This window comes from Choloepus didactylus, chromosome 6 (assembly GCF_015220235.1).
Source record: "Choloepus didactylus isolate mChoDid1 chromosome 6, mChoDid1.pri, whole genome shotgun sequence".
Taxonomy (NCBI): domain Eukaryota; kingdom Metazoa; phylum Chordata; class Mammalia; order Pilosa; family Megalonychidae; genus Choloepus; species Choloepus didactylus.
Window position 1 is genome coordinate 81,750,109 of NC_051312.1, and position 18,122 is coordinate 81,768,230.

The window sequence follows — 18,122 nt, forward strand, 5'->3', positions numbered from 1 at the left end:
TTAAAAAGTTTACAGAAAAATGTAGCCAAAGAGGTATCCAGAGAGGGGTGCTATAGTGTCTAAAGTCAGAAAGATGTGCATTTTCAAGGAATTCTAGAATTCATAAAATTTACCCAATCCTCTACAAATATCAGGCACTGTTCATAAAAATGTACTATGAGCTCAGAGCATATGACAAGGAGGCTGTCAGAGAGGGAAATACAGAAGGATCATTATCAAGGGAGAAGCAGGCTTCAGCTTGCACTGCAGAGCCTGACCTTTGTCCGAAGAGGGGTTCTGCCTTCTATTAACCCCTGTCATTTTATTTTTAGCGTTTCTGCATGAGCATATACAGACATTTTGTAATGTGTGTCTTCACCACATGTAGATGAATGACAAAATTTTATAGCTGCTTTATTACTGAATAGTAAAAGCAGAAAAGTCCTTTCAGGACCATGGGAATAGAGGAAATTGAAAATGGCTCATTTTTAAGACAAGAAAGCAGGCTGGAGGTCTTTAACCCAGCTAAAATTCCAGACACTCAGTCCTTCAGTGGAGGCTTAGAACTCTTCTCCAACTTGTGCAAAATGCATCATAGGAAAGTAGAGTTCCTAATAGTCTAAGTATCAAAATAGAATGAGCTACTTTCCAGGTCATGGAGTTCAACATTATTTTCAGGGACATTGTACGGACATCTAAGCAGGAGTTGGAGAAGATGACCTTGAAAAATATCAACATTTTGTTTCTGTAAATTTTCTCTGGGAAAGCTCAAATAAAGCAAAGAAGCATAGGGTTTTCCTGCTTACTCTGTGACTGAAACATCTTGTCTAAGGTTTATGTGGGAGGAATAATTCCCCCACCTGTTCACTCTCAGTGGTAGAAAGCATCAGGGAAATAGCCAGGCAAATACATTGTTTCCATCTTCTGCCTGATTCATCTACTGAGTCCTTAAAATGCTAAGCACCATGACTAGGCTTCCTAGAAGTATCTGTCTGTCCTCATCATTGATCCCCACAGCTAATGTAGGTAAAATCCTGTGTTTTATCAGAATTTGGCTTTATACTCACCATTTCCTCTGCCTGGAGTCCATCAGTGTACCTGGCATGTAGCAGGCATTGAATTATGTTGAAGTAATTAGTTCTCATAATTCACAGAATGCAGTAGTCTCTGCTATTTTTCTTTCCCTGCCCTCTTGGCTCAGCTAATTCCTAACATCACTAGTAACCCTACTTTTGTCATTGGGTCTTTTATTTTGTGGGACTCCTTTCCCTTGTGCCAATGACAGTTTGCTTTTCTGATGTGACTAGATCATAATACATAATATAGCTTGAAACCTATTCCTGCACAAATTCAGGCATGTAGGCTAAACTTCTACCCTGTGTTTTCTCTGACATCTCTAAAATTAGAGTAAAAACAGGGACTTCCAAGTGATCCCCAAGGCTTTTCTCATTTTTGAATTGATCACCAAAATGTCACATGGCATCTTAGGCAAGTCTTTGACTTTACCTTCTAAATACCATATTGTCTTCTTTCCTACTCTTGTAATATTTCAGGAATGAGTGTGATATTTATTCATACAAATTTGTTAATGTATTATCCCAAGAATTTTAATGCTTAAGCTCAGACTATTTATTTTTTTATTTATAAAATGGAAGTCTTTTTATACTTATAAGGATTTTGGTCTACTGGAAAGCATTTTTAGGGAAATTTGTTTTAACATGCTTTTGAAATCACACCATGATTAAAAGCCTAAAGGTAAACCTCGTCAGAGTAAGGTGATGGATGAGAAATCAACTCATTACTAACTTCTACCTCTGTAACCAAGGTTCAGAGAGAATTTTTGTGAAAGCAATGCAAAGAACTTCTGAGAGCCACCAACCCTTATACTCTTCAAAGGTAGACCCGTAAGAAAAACCAAGTTCTCCTAGGTTTATACTCTCTTTTTCTTTTGTTTCCTTTCACAAATCTCAGAGGTCTGCCTTTGCTCTTTGTCCTCCTTACAAGTGGCTTTGATTCTTCCTCCACCACTTGTCCTATAATCACTGCCAATATTAGCTTACTGTCTGATTGCTATGCTTGTTTCAGTTCTGTCACATTTGCTCACCCTTCCCAGAATTTCTACTCTGTGATTTCCTTAGACAAATGATTAGGCCAACATGTGATGTGGGGATTGTAGATATTCATGACTTACAAGCAGCACTAGGACCACTTGATAGAAAAAGATTAGAATATAATGAAGACGGTTCTATCAGACACAGTCCAAATAATGTATTTCCAAAGAAAATACTGTGGTCTCCTTTGTTAAGAGAATTTCTCCAAGGTGGTAAGAAAAAAATATATAACCATTTAATATTAACTATAGACAAATGACCAAATATATCATATATTACCAGATGCTTTAGTCAGATTTCTCACAACTCTATATACACAAATTTAACACTTTATTTCCCTCTCTAATAAGTGTCCTTGAGGTACCCAGGACCATTCTTAGGATAGAGATGTTGCAGACAGCAGGATGCAAAAAACTGTCAGAACTTTCTATTTGTTTCATGGTCAGTGCTCTCCTGAAATACTTTTTGGATGTATTCTGGATTTACCGGTGGGTTACAAAGGCAAACACTACATATCATCTGCAATTGTATCCCTAACATTGAGTACATAGAAGGAGCTCAGTAAACCTGGAGGCTATTGAAAATACAATATTCTGTTTTTAAGTATAAACACTTTGTAATCTTCACTTTCATCCTCTCACGTATCTATACCATCTTTCTCAGCAGTTTTTAGGTAACACCTTGTATCTAGAATTGAGAGGGAATTTAAACCCAGTAAACACCCTCATCAAAACCAAAACCATCTCACTGTGCTTCCTAGTTTTTACTTTTGATGTCCTGAGCCCCTTTCAGAACAAAATATATATCTGGTAATATCAGGAATTCAGAGGCAATGTTTATGATTTTATAATTTTCATTCAAACTTCCAAACCATTAAATACAATTCTCCTTATCCAGTTTCCTTTAGAATCCTATATTCTGACAGTAAAAATAATCTAATGTATGCACAAGTCCTATGTTCTCATCATAGATTGTCTTCTGTATTTTTAAAACCAGGCAGTGTCTTCAGGATGAGAAATATATCTTCTTTATCAGAATGGCTCATATGCTGCTGAAACCTAGGGCAAACCACCAAAAGAGTCAGTATGATTCTGTAGCGGAAACATCTAAAGAGAAGGGATTCAGTATTATGAGAAGAGATGAGGAAGGGCAATATTACTCTGTAGGCTGGTCCTTATGGGATGAGATGATAAGAAAATGCTATAAAAGGATAACTCTGTGTTTTGTTCCCAATTTGTCCAGAGCAATCCCTTCCCACAGTTACTATGGAAATTCCTAGCAACATTAACACCAGCAGCTTCTACTTTATACTGATGGATCTCCAGGGCCTGGAAGGTGCTCATTCCTGGACAGCTATTCCTATCTGTTCTATCTATGTTCTCTCCATGCTGGGCAACATCACCATCATGTACGTTGTCAAGACTGGGCCTAGCCTCCACACACCCATGTACCTCTTCCTCTCCATGTTCTCAATGGCTGACCTGGGACTCTCAGCTTCCACATTGCCTTCCATGGCAGCTGTCTTTCTCCTAGACCAAAGGAAGATAGAAGCCTCAACCTGCTTTGTGCAACTCTTCTTCATTCACACTTTCTCAGTCATTGAGTCAGCTGTGCTATTGGCCATGGCTTTTGACTGCTGTGTGGCTATCTGGGAGCCATTACGTTATGCCACTATTCTCACAACCAAGCACATCGGGACCATTGGGCTCACCATTGTGGCCCATAGTTTTGCCCTTCATCTGCCATTACCTGTGCTTCTGGGAAGACTGCAGTTCCAACCTGTGAGTGCTCTGTCCCATTCCTACTGTGTTCACCCTGATGTTCTGAGACTGGCCAGTTCCAGCACTCATGTGAACAGTGGCTTTGGGCTCTTTGTCATGCTCTCCACCCTGGGGCTGGATGTTATTCTCATACTCCTCTCCTATGTGCTGATCCTGAAGACAGTATTGAATATTGCTTCCAATACTAAGTGCCTGAAGGCCTTAAACACCTGCATTTCCCACATCTGTGCTGTATTGCTATTCTATACACCAGTAGTCAGCCTGTCTATGATCCATCACTTTAGAAGGAAGCTACCGGCTCATGTGTACATGCTTCTCTCCTATCTGCACTTTCTTTTGCCTCCAATGCTCAACCCAATTGTCTACAGTGTCAAAACCAAAGAGATTCGAGTACACATCCTGAAAATGCTTCACCCCAAAAAGCTCTGAGCCATAGGGACAAAATATTCATGGTGACATCTTGATCCAGAGTGTACCTTCCATTTGATCTATCAGTCAATTAATTATCCAGAACCCCTTGCTGAAGGACATTGTGGTCTTTCCCTAGTCATCAAAGCATTCCCTGTTCAAAGGGGAAATATATATTTGTCATTCTGCAAAAGTCAATCTCAGCATTTAGAAGACTCAGATTATGTTTTGCTTTGCTAAAGCTGTCAAAATGCAATATACCAGAGACGGACTGGATTTTAGTAATAGGGATTTATTAGCTTACAAGTTACAATTCTAAGGCCATGAAAGTGTCCAGATTAAGGCATCCACAGGAGGATACCTTCTCTACAGAAAGGCTGCTGGCATGTGGAACACCTCTGTCACACAGGAAGGCACATGGACGGTGTCTGCTGGTCCTTCTCTCCTAGGTTTCCTTGCTTTCAGCTTCTGGCTTAATGGTTCTCTCTCAGCTACACTGGGGGCTTTTCCACTGTGAGCTTCTCTTTGTTTTTCCTGTACTTTACTCTCTCATAAAGGACTCCATTTAAAGGATTATGACCCACCTTGAGTGGGATGGGTCACATCTCAAGTGAAATAACCTAACCCAAAGGTCCCTCCTACAATAGGTCTGCTCTCACAGGAATGGATTAAAGGAACATGGCTTTTTAAGGGGGTACTTAACAGCTTCAAACTACTGCAGGTTATTCTAGAGGAAACTGGCAGCCTCATGAGAGAATGTAGTTTATGGAGAAAATCAAGTTCATGGAGTAGGATTCAGTGATATCTGAGATGTCTTCAATGTGAAAACAGAATCCTACCAAAATTGAGGTGAAGATAACTTACTTTGCTGTACTTCCTGAAAATTTGTCAAATACATAAAATCAAAATATGTTTTCCTTCTGATTTGCACAATAAATATAGCTGAGGATTCCACTGGAAAAATGTGAGACAAATAATAACAGAACTTCAGAATATTTATGTGCATTTAAAGAAATAAAGTTTGTAATAACTGCAGTGTAATGACTCACAATATAAATATTATGCAGCTCAGTATTTCTTTATCATGAGAGGTTGGCAGAGCCTCCAGCATTTTCTAGTCCTTTGGATGAACTTAGAGCATTGCTCCTCACTTCCTGATAGACGCATGGGAAATTCTGTGCCCTTGTTGAAAAATATGAGAAGCTATGTTTTTTGAATGAGACTTTGTATACAACTCAATGTCCCTTAATCCTTTAGGGAAGGTTAAAAAATAATCACAGTAGATCTCTTGGGAGGCCAATTTTATGACAATTTCCTAGAATCTCAAGAACTTATTCAGACTAGAGAGCCTGATTTCAACACTCTGTCATGACTCTTTTTCTGGGCTGGATATTTAGGTAACTTATCTGATGAAATTGCTCTCTTAAAAATATAACCAGGAATAGATCGCATAAGTCTTTCACATAAATGGAAATACTTTGTGTCAAATTGTATTGTAAAATTATCTACAAAGTTGTCATGAAAATAAGAAAGAAGATGGATTGCCAAACTTTGATTTCTTCCCTAAGTAGTCATTCATTGAAAACATATTTATTCAAATAAAACAAAATAGAATATAGTTTCCTCAGTGTGAAGAGTTTAAATTAATTAGCAGAGGAGGCAAGTAAACATAATTCTCCATTGTGTGACAGGTGTTTTGGTGGCAGGCAGCACCATTTACAGGGCAGACACAGGGAGGGTGGACCCATTTGAACTGGGAGATTTCTAGAGACACTTCATTGAAGTGATGAGTTTTAAGAAGAGACAAGAAAGTTTGTTTGAACATGGCAAGGAAAATCTTTCTTTAAATGACTCATCTATCAACAGATCCTGCCTTAAATTTTGCATGTCAGAACCACAAAAATAGTTGAAAAGCCTCATAAACTCTTTGTGGTTTTGGAATGTGACCATCAGTTTATCCTGTAGCTCTGCCTGTGATGCCCAATGCTCCTCTTCCCTTGACACACTCCCCCACCCCCACTCAGTGTGTGCAGTTATCATCCCCATATTGAAGATACCTTTTGTCACTCTCCCACCACACTCTCTGTGGGACCAGGTGACCATCCTGCATGCTCTCATAATAGCTCAATCAAACCTCTTTTACTAAGATCTTTCATTCAACATTATTATACTGAGGTTCAACTGTGTTTTAACGGTTTACTTGTTTATTACTGAATAGTATTTAATTGTATCACTATAACACAATTTGCAAATATAGTCAATTGTCATGTTGTTAAATTATTAAAAAATCAAAATATATTTACCTCACGCAGTACTCTGCATTCTTTAACAAAGGTTCAATTTTATACCACAGAGCATTTCCTTTTGCTTGAGGAACTTTAGCATTATTTCTAGTGCAGCTTTGCTAATGTGAAAATGCCATTATTTCTCCTTCAATTTTGAAATAATTTTTACTAGATTAGAATTATAGATTGGAAGCTTCTTTTTCCTTGTAGCACTTTAGAAATATCATTTCTTATTTGTAACTTCTTTATCTGACAGTAAGGAATCTGAATCCCATTATCTACAATTTATTTTCTTCTTGATTCATCTCTAGTACAATGTTAAATAGTTTCAATGTTACTGATCCTTAACCCTTTGAGAAACAAATATGCTGGTGAGAATATTCTGTTTATGTAAAACTCTTTTCACTTTTAAAATTACACTGTCTAATGAAAACATCATTTTCAGAGTTATTTAGGTCATCTTTTTGTTTTTTCATGAAATGCAGTGAGATTATGTCACATAATTGTTATGAAGTTGGCTCCATTTGTCAAGTATGACTTCATCCTACGATCCCCCAACATTTTCTTTAATTTTTTTTCAATGTGCATGCAACAAAGTTCACACTTTATGGTTTACATTTCTATGTGTGTTTGTTTTTTGTTTTTTGTTTTTTCAGGAAACATAAAATTGTGATCAAATAAGCAAGGATGGGACCAGTATAAACCTCATGGTGCTGGAGCAGAGATTGAGATACACACACAAATACCTGGTTCCTACATGTATTTCCTAGTTCTGTCCACTGAGAGGGCTTGGAAGAGGTAACACTCAAGAAGCAAGAACACACCTAGCACCAAGATCTTGATTCCTAAGGACCCTTATCTGGTAAAAGGTACTGGGACTCCATGGAAATATGAATGCTTCTGGGTTTGGGGAAGGGAAATTACCTGTTGATTTTGTATCAGGAAAAAATGATAAGAAACAATAGTCATGTCAAAAAGACTCAACCTGAAAGAAATCTCAATGATCAAAACTGGAAAAAAAAATTAAGACCAAATTAAATAACATTATTATTCTATTATAATCCAAAGCAAAAAATAAATGTCTGAAAGTGAGTCCATACTGATATAGATAAGCAACTAAAGAGAGAAATGAGGGAGAAGGAACAAACTATCCTTCCAGAAAAATTTCAAATAAATGTGGAAAGAATGAGGGAAATATGAAATTAGTATTACAACACCACAATAATAATTGCTACGTATACGATTTACTGTTGGAAGCTAAAACTAGTAGACTATACTTTAAGGAGAAACAGGTTATTTGCATAGCTTCAATTTACTCTTCTGAAAAATTTATTAATTACTGAAGTTCAGGATCAAATTATTTGATTCTTCAGGAAGTAGAGTTTAATTCTCATCCTCTTGAGCGTAATTGGACTCATCCTCTTGAGCGTAATTGGACTCAATGACTCTCATCTGACCAACAGAATAAGGAAGCGAAAAAAAAATTGCAACTGTATAGTGAAAATTTTGGCAGACATCAGTTTATCCAAATAATCAAAGTTAGCATCACCAGTAATATGTCATATTGACATGATGTATTCTCTGATACAATGTGATGAGTGACATTCTTCCCCTGAATTCATACTCCAAGTTAATCATGAAAAAATTAGATAAACCCAAATGCAGCTATATTTTACAGGATAATTGACAAGTACATTTCTTTCAAAATGTCAATGCCATGAAAGACCAAGGAAAGAACAAGAAACCATACTGAAGGAGACAAAACTGACATGATGAAAAAATGCAAGATAGTATCCTGCATTGGGTTGTAGAAGAGAAAAAGGATATTAGTGGAAAACCTAATAAGATAGGAATATAGTCTGTAGTCTAGTTAATGGTATTGTACCAGTGTTAATTTCTCAGTTTTAAAAAATTTATCATGGTTATAGAAGATGTTAACACTAGCATAAAGTGAGTGAAGGGTATACAGCTCTTCTGTAAATACAAAATTGTTTCAAACTAAAAATTTAAAGAATAATAATAAGAGAATAAGCATTCCATTATTTGGGGCCTTGCATTTTTTTTTTTTTTCTCATGAGAATACAGACTCCATTCTTATCTCTGTTCTCTAGTTTGCAGTATGTCTTTACTCCCTAGCTGGTTTTAAGACATTTATGTCAGTCTTTGATTTCCAGCTGTTTGAATATGATGTGCCCAGGTGGAATTTTCTCAGTGCTAAGGACCCTTAGTGTTTATTTTCTCAGTGCTAAGGACCCTTGGGGTTTATTGATATTTTTGAATTTGTGCATTATTTCTTTTTATGCAACAATGGAAACTTTTCAACCACTATTTCTTAAACTTGTATCCTGCCCAAATTTCCCTTTTTTTCTCCTCTGACTAGGCATACATTTTTGTTGGACTTGATACTTAGCACAGTTCATTGAGTCCCTGTCAATATTTCTTTCAGTGCTTTTCTGCTTTGTTTTGGCTTGGATTGTTTCTCTCTACTTGTCTCCATACTTCACTGAAATTCAAGTTCACTTCAAGTTCATTTTTCCTCTGTTTTCAACATGTTAATAACATATTGATAAAGTCATGAAGTGACTTTTTTTAATTCAGATATTATATTTTTCATTCTCTAATTATCATTGACTTCACTTACCTAGTTTTCATTTTTCTGTTCCACGTCTGGTAACTGATTATGTCTATATTTTTATTTGAATGTTTAAATTTATCTAAGACAGCTATTTTGAAGGATTTTTCTTCTAATTCCAGAATCTTTTCCACATCTTGGATCACTTCCTATTGCTGTTTTGTTTTATTCTGACTTTGGGTAATATTTTTCTGCCACTTTGTCTATTTTTTTCTGCATGCATTGGGTATTGTTGATACTACATTTTTGGTAATCTGGGTCATATATCTTGTACAAAGAAAGACAAGATTTCTTCTGGCAGTTAACTTACTGAAAGATCATTTTGATGCGTTTGCATTTTGGTTTTAGCTTTTATAAGGGGGTGTTTATTATGGTATGGTATGGAGTTTCTAGGATTTCAAATCAAAGCCCAAAGTATTCTAAGACATCTGTCCACTCTTCTTGCAGAAACCCCAATATATTCCAGTATTGTATGAACCCCCTAACCTTGATTCAACTTTAGAGCCCATCCCTGCCTCCCAAAAGTTGTTTTCTGCCAAACTCTCTGGAGTCATGCCCTGTAAATGTACACCTTGGTATTTTGTCAAAAACTCAAATGGGTATCTAAGCAGGCTCCTCCCTTCTGCAGTGACTTCCTATCCAGTAGTTGCTCCAAATTCTAATCCATCTCACTCTATCTGAAATCTGATCTCTTTTGTCTCTCTCTTCAGTAAATAAAGATTTGCTTTCATTTGCCTTCAACTTCCCAGTCTAAGCTAGTAAAGTGCTGTCACGCAGAAAGTCAGGGTGAATATGGAGTTCACCTATTGTTTCCTTCCATACCAGAAATCACAGCTGTACACTGTCAGCATGTCATGTCTCATATGCCTTATACAGCTTGCTCAGGATTAGATTTGATTATTTGATAGGGTATTCATTCAATATCTAATATCTAATTATCATTGACTTCGCTTACAGTGAAGTATACTATATTTACAGTAAATATACTTTATTTCTTCCTGGCATATAGCTATGAGTTAAAAGGCTTCTCAGTACTCTCTATAGTGTAACATTCTTACTCTTGTTTTTCAAAGTACTGTGTCCACAACAAAAACTGATATTTTTGTTTTGCTTTACAGTTATATGGTGAAACAATACATTATTATGGAGGGCATGAGTTGTCTGCCTTGTTATTCAATGCTGTGGTTAGCATTTTGATTTCTATTTCACTATGGAGACACATCTTCAGAGTTGGAAAGGCCTTTATTTTACTAACATTTTATTATTTCTGCTGCAACCAGTGGAAGTTTATCTATTGTACTTGTATGAATGTTATAATAATTACTATTATTGAGTAAATATTCAGTGAATACTTTTAGGAACTATGGTATGTGATTTACATATATAATTGCATTAAATACTCACAATATTATTTCACATAATTTAATTCATATGAATTGTATTTCATATAAGTGTTAAATATTATTGATTATTATGTAAGTATGTCAAGCATTGTTATAAATTCTTTGGTGAGTTATCCCATCAAATCCTCACAATAGTGCTATACATTTTTTTCTCTCATTATCCAAACCTCAAAGATGAGGAAACAGAGTCATTGAGAGGTTAAATAACATACTCAAAGACTCAGAGCTATTAAGTGAGAGAGTTGAGATATAAACCCATAGAGTTTGACCTTAGGGCCAATGTTGTCAACCATTACATCCATTTCCTCCCAATACTTATACTATGATACTTTGCACCCAGGAAAAAGGAGGCTCTGGGAATTTATGCAACTTGTGTAACTACAAGTGGTGGAAAACATCTTCAACTCAGGTCTGTCTTATGTTGACATTTATATTCTCAATCACACCATTTCCTTTTTAACTACAATATAAGGGAACTTACTAACTGAAACATTCAGACTTGGGCAGGGTCCAAGGATTTCCCAATCACAATGGGTCTCTTTATAACTTGTTTGGCAGAGTCATGGTTAAAGTCATTTGCTGTCCCAAAGCCCATGGTGCCTGTTAGTTGCTTCAGGGGATGATTCCCAGGATGGCTGGTTTGCTGTAAAATTACTCTCCGTTTAGCCTTTGGGCTCCTGAGAAGGGGGAGAGTTGCTCTCAGCTCTTGTCTCTTTGTGGGTGAGTCAATATAGTGGGGTATTGAAAGCAAAGAGCAAAAGTCATCTGCCAAGGTTCTTGTTAGTGCCCATTTAAGAACAATGTTAATATGTTTTAAGACCCTGAAAACCTATGGATCAGCAAACAGTTAGAGGGATAAATGAGGCTCTTCACCTTCAGGCACCATCCTGGAGCTCTTGGATAAGTTTCCTGAAGACATCATCAAATGTGCAGTCCTAGCAGAGGAGAACAATTAAATGTGGAATTTGGAGATAGACTGTTAAATCACCAATAAAAGTTTTCCATGTCTTAAATACAGCCCGATGTATGTATACCTGAATTGCTAGACAGACTAATTCTCTGCCACTCAAGGGAGAAAAGCTAAGATGAAGGAAAAAATGGCACAGGGAATTGCTAGCTATGAAGATAGTCTGAAAGGACATTCTATGTCTTCTTGAAGAAGGAAGGTTGAAAGATATAGTCTGAATCAATACACTCAGGGTGATCAACATTAATTATAATTGCTTGTAAATCCTTGCAGAATCATCCTGGAAAGAGCCCCTTGCATTTTGAGCCTGGTAAGTACATTTAGAAATAATTAAAGAACAAACATTGATAGTATTTACTTTGCACTGTACAAATACTTTACATCAAATAACTGTGCTACCCATTGTAGTCTCATCAGATAACTCTAGATATTGGCATACTATAAGAATTTGTCCAATGGCCTCATTCACCTTTTATTAGAAGATGAGAAAACTGAAATCAATGCAGTTTACACGAGTGTATGTACATAATGTGAGAAGAGAATGTTTTGTGAACATGAAATCCATTGTCTTATTACTATCACAGCTTTCTAGGGGCTCTTTTACACTGTTAACCTAAATCCTAATATGATTTCAAAAGAAAATAGACATTGATATTGGAAAATCCAGCATGGCTTCCCACTTTGTCTGCTCCATGAAGGCAAATATCTGTAGAGATGATAGAAAACTCTGCTTACCGGCTCATAGTACACTGTGAAATAACTCATGCTTAACCCTATCCTCAGTGATGTTTAATTGTTCTTAGCAGACTCTGGACACTATATGAATAAATTAAGGGTGAAAATATGTACATAAAATTAATTCTGTACTATATGCCAATTTATAGAAGTTCTGAGTTAAGATTATTTGTCCATGGATTCCCACCCCTCACCCCCCGTGTTTGTGTGGTGTAGTAAGTATTAGAAACAGGTGCCTTGTCTTATGAACCACACTATCATGCTAATTATCACTAAATCCCTTCATTCAACAAGTATTTCTTAAAAATTAAAACTAAGAAAAAATCAAACACAAACACAAGTTCACCAATCTATTCTTCTTCTAAACAGTCAGATGAATATAAAATATAAAAAATAATAATTGAGACATATTCCACATATATGAGCATCTCAGTGCCTTTTTATCATAAAGCTCTTTTTTCTTGAGGCCTGAGTAAATGCAATAAAATTAGAAATCCTGATTCTGTTTACACTAAGAGCATTTACTTCCTTTTTTCTCTGCTTGTGATAACCACAGGTGAAGCAAGGAACATTCCACTTTGTTAAAAAAATGTTTAAGATTTTCTCTGAGTTTGGAAAACACTACAGAGTGCAAGCAGGATGGGGAATTAATAAAGAGCATTCTCACCATTAATTTGAATGCATAATTCTCAGCTAATATCACACATTATTTCTTCACCTTGTTGAAGATTTGTTCCGTCTGTTGGTAACTGACTAGAAATTCATTAAGCTGTATGTGAGGGTAAAAAATCTTGCCCAGCTTCCTGGAGCACCAGAGGTTACCAAAATATATATTCACTTATCATCAATTTAGTCCTTTCCCAACAAATTACCGGCCACTAAATAGAATCCTTGTTTGTTACAATTGCCATATGTTTTCTATTCTTTAACAATCTATGATTAAGTTCTTTGGAGGATTCCAGTCAAACAACTTGTTTTTGCACTTGGCTGTGCTTAGACCATGCCCGAGCTTAACACTGAGAAGCAAGGTTTCTTCTTTGTCTAAGATAATCAGAGTGATTAGATATATATATTTAGCACTGCAAAGAATTCTGTTTTTTGTTTTTTGTTTTTTTAATGTTTGTATTGGTTATGTTTGGTGTGTCTTTTTAAAAAGGTAAAATGCAGTTTTCTTAAATGATGTTGGTTCTGGTACTCTGTGTTCTGTAACCTCTCATACATCTATCACAAAGCCAGCTACAGCAGATCCTGTCACGTAATTAAGTCAAGTTCTAATAATTTGATATTTTTCCTCACTCTTCTCTACAAATCTTGTCCCTTTCACAGAAACACACATACATGCACGTCTTCAATTTTCTTGCTCCTCTTTGCTGTTATGTTTATTCCAAATGCCTTTTCCTCAGAGAGCTATTCCCTAAACTCTGTCTAATATATCACCTTCTTTATCCACATTGTTTTATTTTCCTCACATATGTACAATAATCTGGCCTCTGAGGTTTCCTTCATTACTGGTGCCTTATTACTCTTTTAAAGTTCTATTTCTACATTTAGAACAGTGCCTGGCTCAGTTTAATTATTGAATGAAAATGCAGACATCTTACCTGGATATAATAAGGTAGATTGATATGAGGATATGACAAATTAAGAATTAATGGAAGTCTTTAGTTTACATTATTTTTTCTTTCTGAGTCATTAGGTAGAGAGTGTATTAACATATGTGTGGAGACATGCAGTCACTCGCAAGAAAGGGTAGGAAAATCATTACTAAAACTTACAAAAGGAACAAAAGAAACAAATATCTGTGAAAGCAGATCGAGGCCGAGTTTGCCTCTCCCCTCTCAGTCTACTCTTATATGAGGAAGGTCTGTGAGTACCTACCTGTGTCTCCTGTCAAGAGCCAGCTTTTGTCTTCAGCTACAAGCAAGAAAATTCAGAGTGCAAAGCACTGACCCAGATGGAATTATGTCTCCTTTATGAACCTGTGGCTTTGGGAAAGCTGTGTACTTGACTTCTTAGAGGTGAAGTTTCTTAATCTGGACAGGAGGCATAAAAATTAATCTGCCAATTTCTGAGTATTGAGATCTTTTAAAATGTTACATTTGTAAAGTGCTTTAAGTGAAAAACAAATGTAATGCATTATGCTTAGACATTGTTATCTGCAGAAGAAAAAGTGTCAGGATTAATTATATAAGGCTATTTTTAATGACAGAGGAATACTGGATTGTGTATCCTAAAACAGTTGACAGGAAAGGTTATAAATAGAAAATCAATACCATCTCAAACAAACAAAAAACAAAAAATATTCTGAATATATGTTTACAACTCCTGAATATTAAGTAATCCTTGCTAATTATTCTTTAATGCTCCTGGAAAACTCCAGGAATCTCCTGTGTTTATGATTGGGAGGGAAAGGGAAAAGCTTTCAAATGGAATTCTCTTATACTATGTTATCTGAAGAGAAAACCCTATCACTGGTTTAATGGCTGAGACTGTAGGAGATGAAGTGTTATCCAATGATCAAGAGTGCAAACAGAGGGAAAAGATAAGATCAAATCCCAGACTGTGGTACTTCTCTGCAATATAGTTTATAAGTGAATCGAAATCAAAACCATGATTCATTGATAAGTAATTGCCCATTTCTAATATGTGGATTCTCATCAGTATAATCCTGAATAGAGGAAGATTTGCTTTAAGACACCCATTCTGACATTCTGAGTTATGAATCATTTATTTAACTAATGTACCACAGCCATAGATCCACTCTGAGATTCAGATATATTGTGATAAATGTATAAAATATCTCTCATAGGTTGGCATTTCCAATTGTGTGTGTGTGTATTTGTAGATTGCATTTGTGTGCTGACACAGGTGTGCTGATATTCTAAGAGATTTTTTTTATGCCAATGTCTGCAACTTTCTTGAATTCATCACATGATAGAAATACCTATTGAAAGGCAGTGTGAAATGATGAAAGGATAACTTGACAGGATACCTGGATTCAGATCCCAGGATTGAAGCACTATATTGGAACTTAGAATTCATTTCCCAATATGAATAATGAATCATGGGAGCCAAGTCTGTCTCAGTCCCTTTCCAGAGCCCCCTTTCAAACACTATGATTTGGAGTACAGTTTTATTGTGGCTCCTAAGCCAGGCTTACCATGTATGCAGAATTTCTTCTAATAGTTTAAACACATCTATTTTTTAAAACTTCAGTTTTATTGAGATATATTCACATAAACTACAATCATTCATACTGTACATTCAATTGTCCACAGTACCATCATATAGTTGTGCATTCATCACTAAAATCAACTGTTGAACATTTTCATTGATCCAAAGAAGAAATCAGAATAAAAATACAAGTGAAGAAGAACACCCAAAATATTCCATCTCCCATATCCCCCTATTATTCATTTAATTTTTGTTTCCATTTTTTTTTTTTTCTCATTTGTCCATACACTGGATAAAGGGAGTGTGAGACCCAAGGTTCAAACACACCTTTGTAAGGGCCTCATCTATGGACCAAGAAATATTTGGGCAAATTATAAGATCATGGATTGTTCAATATAGAGGACTATTTTGGGGAGTTTTGCAAGGAGTAGGTTTCCACGACAGGTTCTGACCCACCAATTCATTTGATTATAGGGCCTGTGATTGCACATATGTTTGGAGTTCTTTCCCCCCAGTTCACTATGGCATCTTCCAACCACACTGGCACACACTTCCTTCTCACAGGCCTCCCGGGCCTGGAGGCTGTGCACACCTGGCTCTCCATCCCTCTCTGTGCCATGTATGTGGCATCTCTGACAGGGAACAGCCTGATCCTGTGGGTGATGAAGTCAGAGCCCTCCCTTCACCAGCCCATGTATTACTTTCTGTCCATGCTAGCAGTGACTGACCTGAGCCTGTCTGCCTCCACGCTGCCCACCGTTCTCACCATCTACATGCTGGGGCTCAGGGAGGTGGCCCTAGATGTGTGCTTGGCCCAGCTCTTCTTCATCCACACCTTCCCCATCATGGAGTCCTCTGTGCTGCTGACAATGGCCTTGGACCATTTCATGGCCATCAGCAACCCATTGCACTATGGCACCATCCTCACAAGCCCTCGGATTGCCAGCTTGGGCCTGGCCATCTTAGTGTGCAGTATCAGTCTCCACATCCCAGCCCCCATCATGCTAAAGAGGCTTCCTTACTGCCAGAATCACCAGCTGTCCCATTCCTACTGCCTACACCCAGATGTCATGAAGCTGGCCTGTGCTGACACCCGCATCAACAGTGCTATGGTCTCTTTGTAGTGCTCTCCACTCTGGGTGTGGACTCGGTGTTCATTGTCCTCTCCTATGGGCTCATTCTACAAACAGTGCTGTCTATTGGCTCCAAGGCTGAGTGCCTCAAAGCCCTCAACACTTGTGTCTCCCACATCTGTGCTGTGCTGCTCTTCTACACACCTATGATTGGCCTCTCCATGATCCACAGATTTGGGAAGCAGGCTTCCCAGTGCAGTCATGTGCTGCTCTCCTATCTTCATTTTCTCACACCTCCAGTGCTCAATCCAGTTGTTTACACCATCAAGACCAAGCAGATTCAACTAAGGATGCTGCGCCTCTTCCAACTGGGTGGCGTTGGCATCAGAGTCAGCCAGCGTCATTAAATCTTTGATGTACAGAGAGAAGGCAGGAGAGTCTCCGGTCATAATTGTTGTATACTGAGCCACTGAAAATATAACAAGTCACACAGTGATGAAAAGAACGCAAGGAGACACCAACCTCTTCCACATGAAGTCATCTCAAACATGGGAAGAAATGACCCACCTTCTCATTTATTTAGTCTTTCTTTAAACAAAGTTTAATTCAGAACCTACCATGTTCAATACATTATTATAGGCCTTGGAAATAGAAATATAACTAAGACAGGTTATGATTATACAAATACATATATAAATATATAGAGGTGGGACTCAAATCACTTAAGGCTCCCTAAAAGGAGTAAGTATACTAAATGGAGATGAGACTTTAAGCAAATTGCTTAAGATCTTTACAAATACAGAAATATAAACATAATGCTTTGCCTTAGAGCTGAGGAGAAAGAAATTTTGGCAAATGGGATGATGGGCAGGTTTGGTGTTCAAAGACATTAAAAGCATTTTGGAAACTCCCCACTAAAATAGACTTCCCAAGAAGACAGGCCTTCTTCCTCTTTTGTCCACCATTGCATTCCCTCTTCTGATTGGAGTACTTTGCAGATATCAAGGTCTAGATTTGTATTTGCTGGATTAAAGAATGAATAGATTAATGGGTTACATTTTTAATTGTTTTATTAGATAAGATGCAGGTTTACAGAAAAATCATGCAGAAAATGCAGAGTTCCCATATACCCCAATCACGTACAAATTTTTCCCTAATATTAATAGTTTGCTTAAGTGTGGTATCTTTGTTACAATTGATGGAATGATATGATTACAATTATACTATTAACTATAGTCCATATTTTTAAGGGCCTAATCTATGGACCAGGAAATACTTGTAATTCAGTGATGTGAATTACATTCACAATGCTGTGCTCCATTCACCACCATCCATACCAATACTCTTCTCTCACCCCAAACAGAAACTGTGATCAATTGAGATTTAACTCCCTATTCCTTCCCCTCACCTTGCCCCTGGCAACCTGTATTCTCGTATCTGACTCTGTGAATTTGCTTATACTAGTTACATCATATCAGTGAGATTATACAATATTTGTTTTTTGTGTTTGGTTTAGTTCACTGAACTTGATGTCTTCAAGTTTCATCCACACTGTTGCATGTATCACAACCAGA

At 37.0% G+C, this 18,122-nt stretch overlaps 2 protein-coding genes across 2 annotated transcripts; both read left to right on the forward strand.

Moving 5' to 3' along the window:
- Positions 1-3,355: 3,355 nt before the first annotated feature.
- Positions 3,356-4,300, forward strand: LOC119537112 (olfactory receptor 51G2-like). Its single transcript, XM_037839705.1, has one exon. The coding sequence runs from the start codon at positions 3,356-3,358 to the stop codon at positions 4,298-4,300; it is 945 nt and encodes a 314-aa protein (XP_037695633.1).
- An 11,696-nt stretch (positions 4,301-15,996) lies between these two features.
- On the forward strand, positions 15,997-16,955 carry LOC119537113 (olfactory receptor 51G2-like). Its single transcript, XM_037839706.1, is given in 2 exon segments — positions 15,997-16,579; positions 16,582-16,955. Coding segments are annotated over 2 exon segments (957 nt in total).
- The last annotated feature ends 1,167 nt before the right edge of the window (positions 16,956-18,122 follow it).

What these genes read in the sequence shown, in the direction of transcription:
- LOC119537112 (XM_037839705.1), top strand. Translation starts at nt 3,356, where the DNA reads ATGGAAATTCCTAGCAACATTAACACCAGCAGCTTCTACTTTATACTG.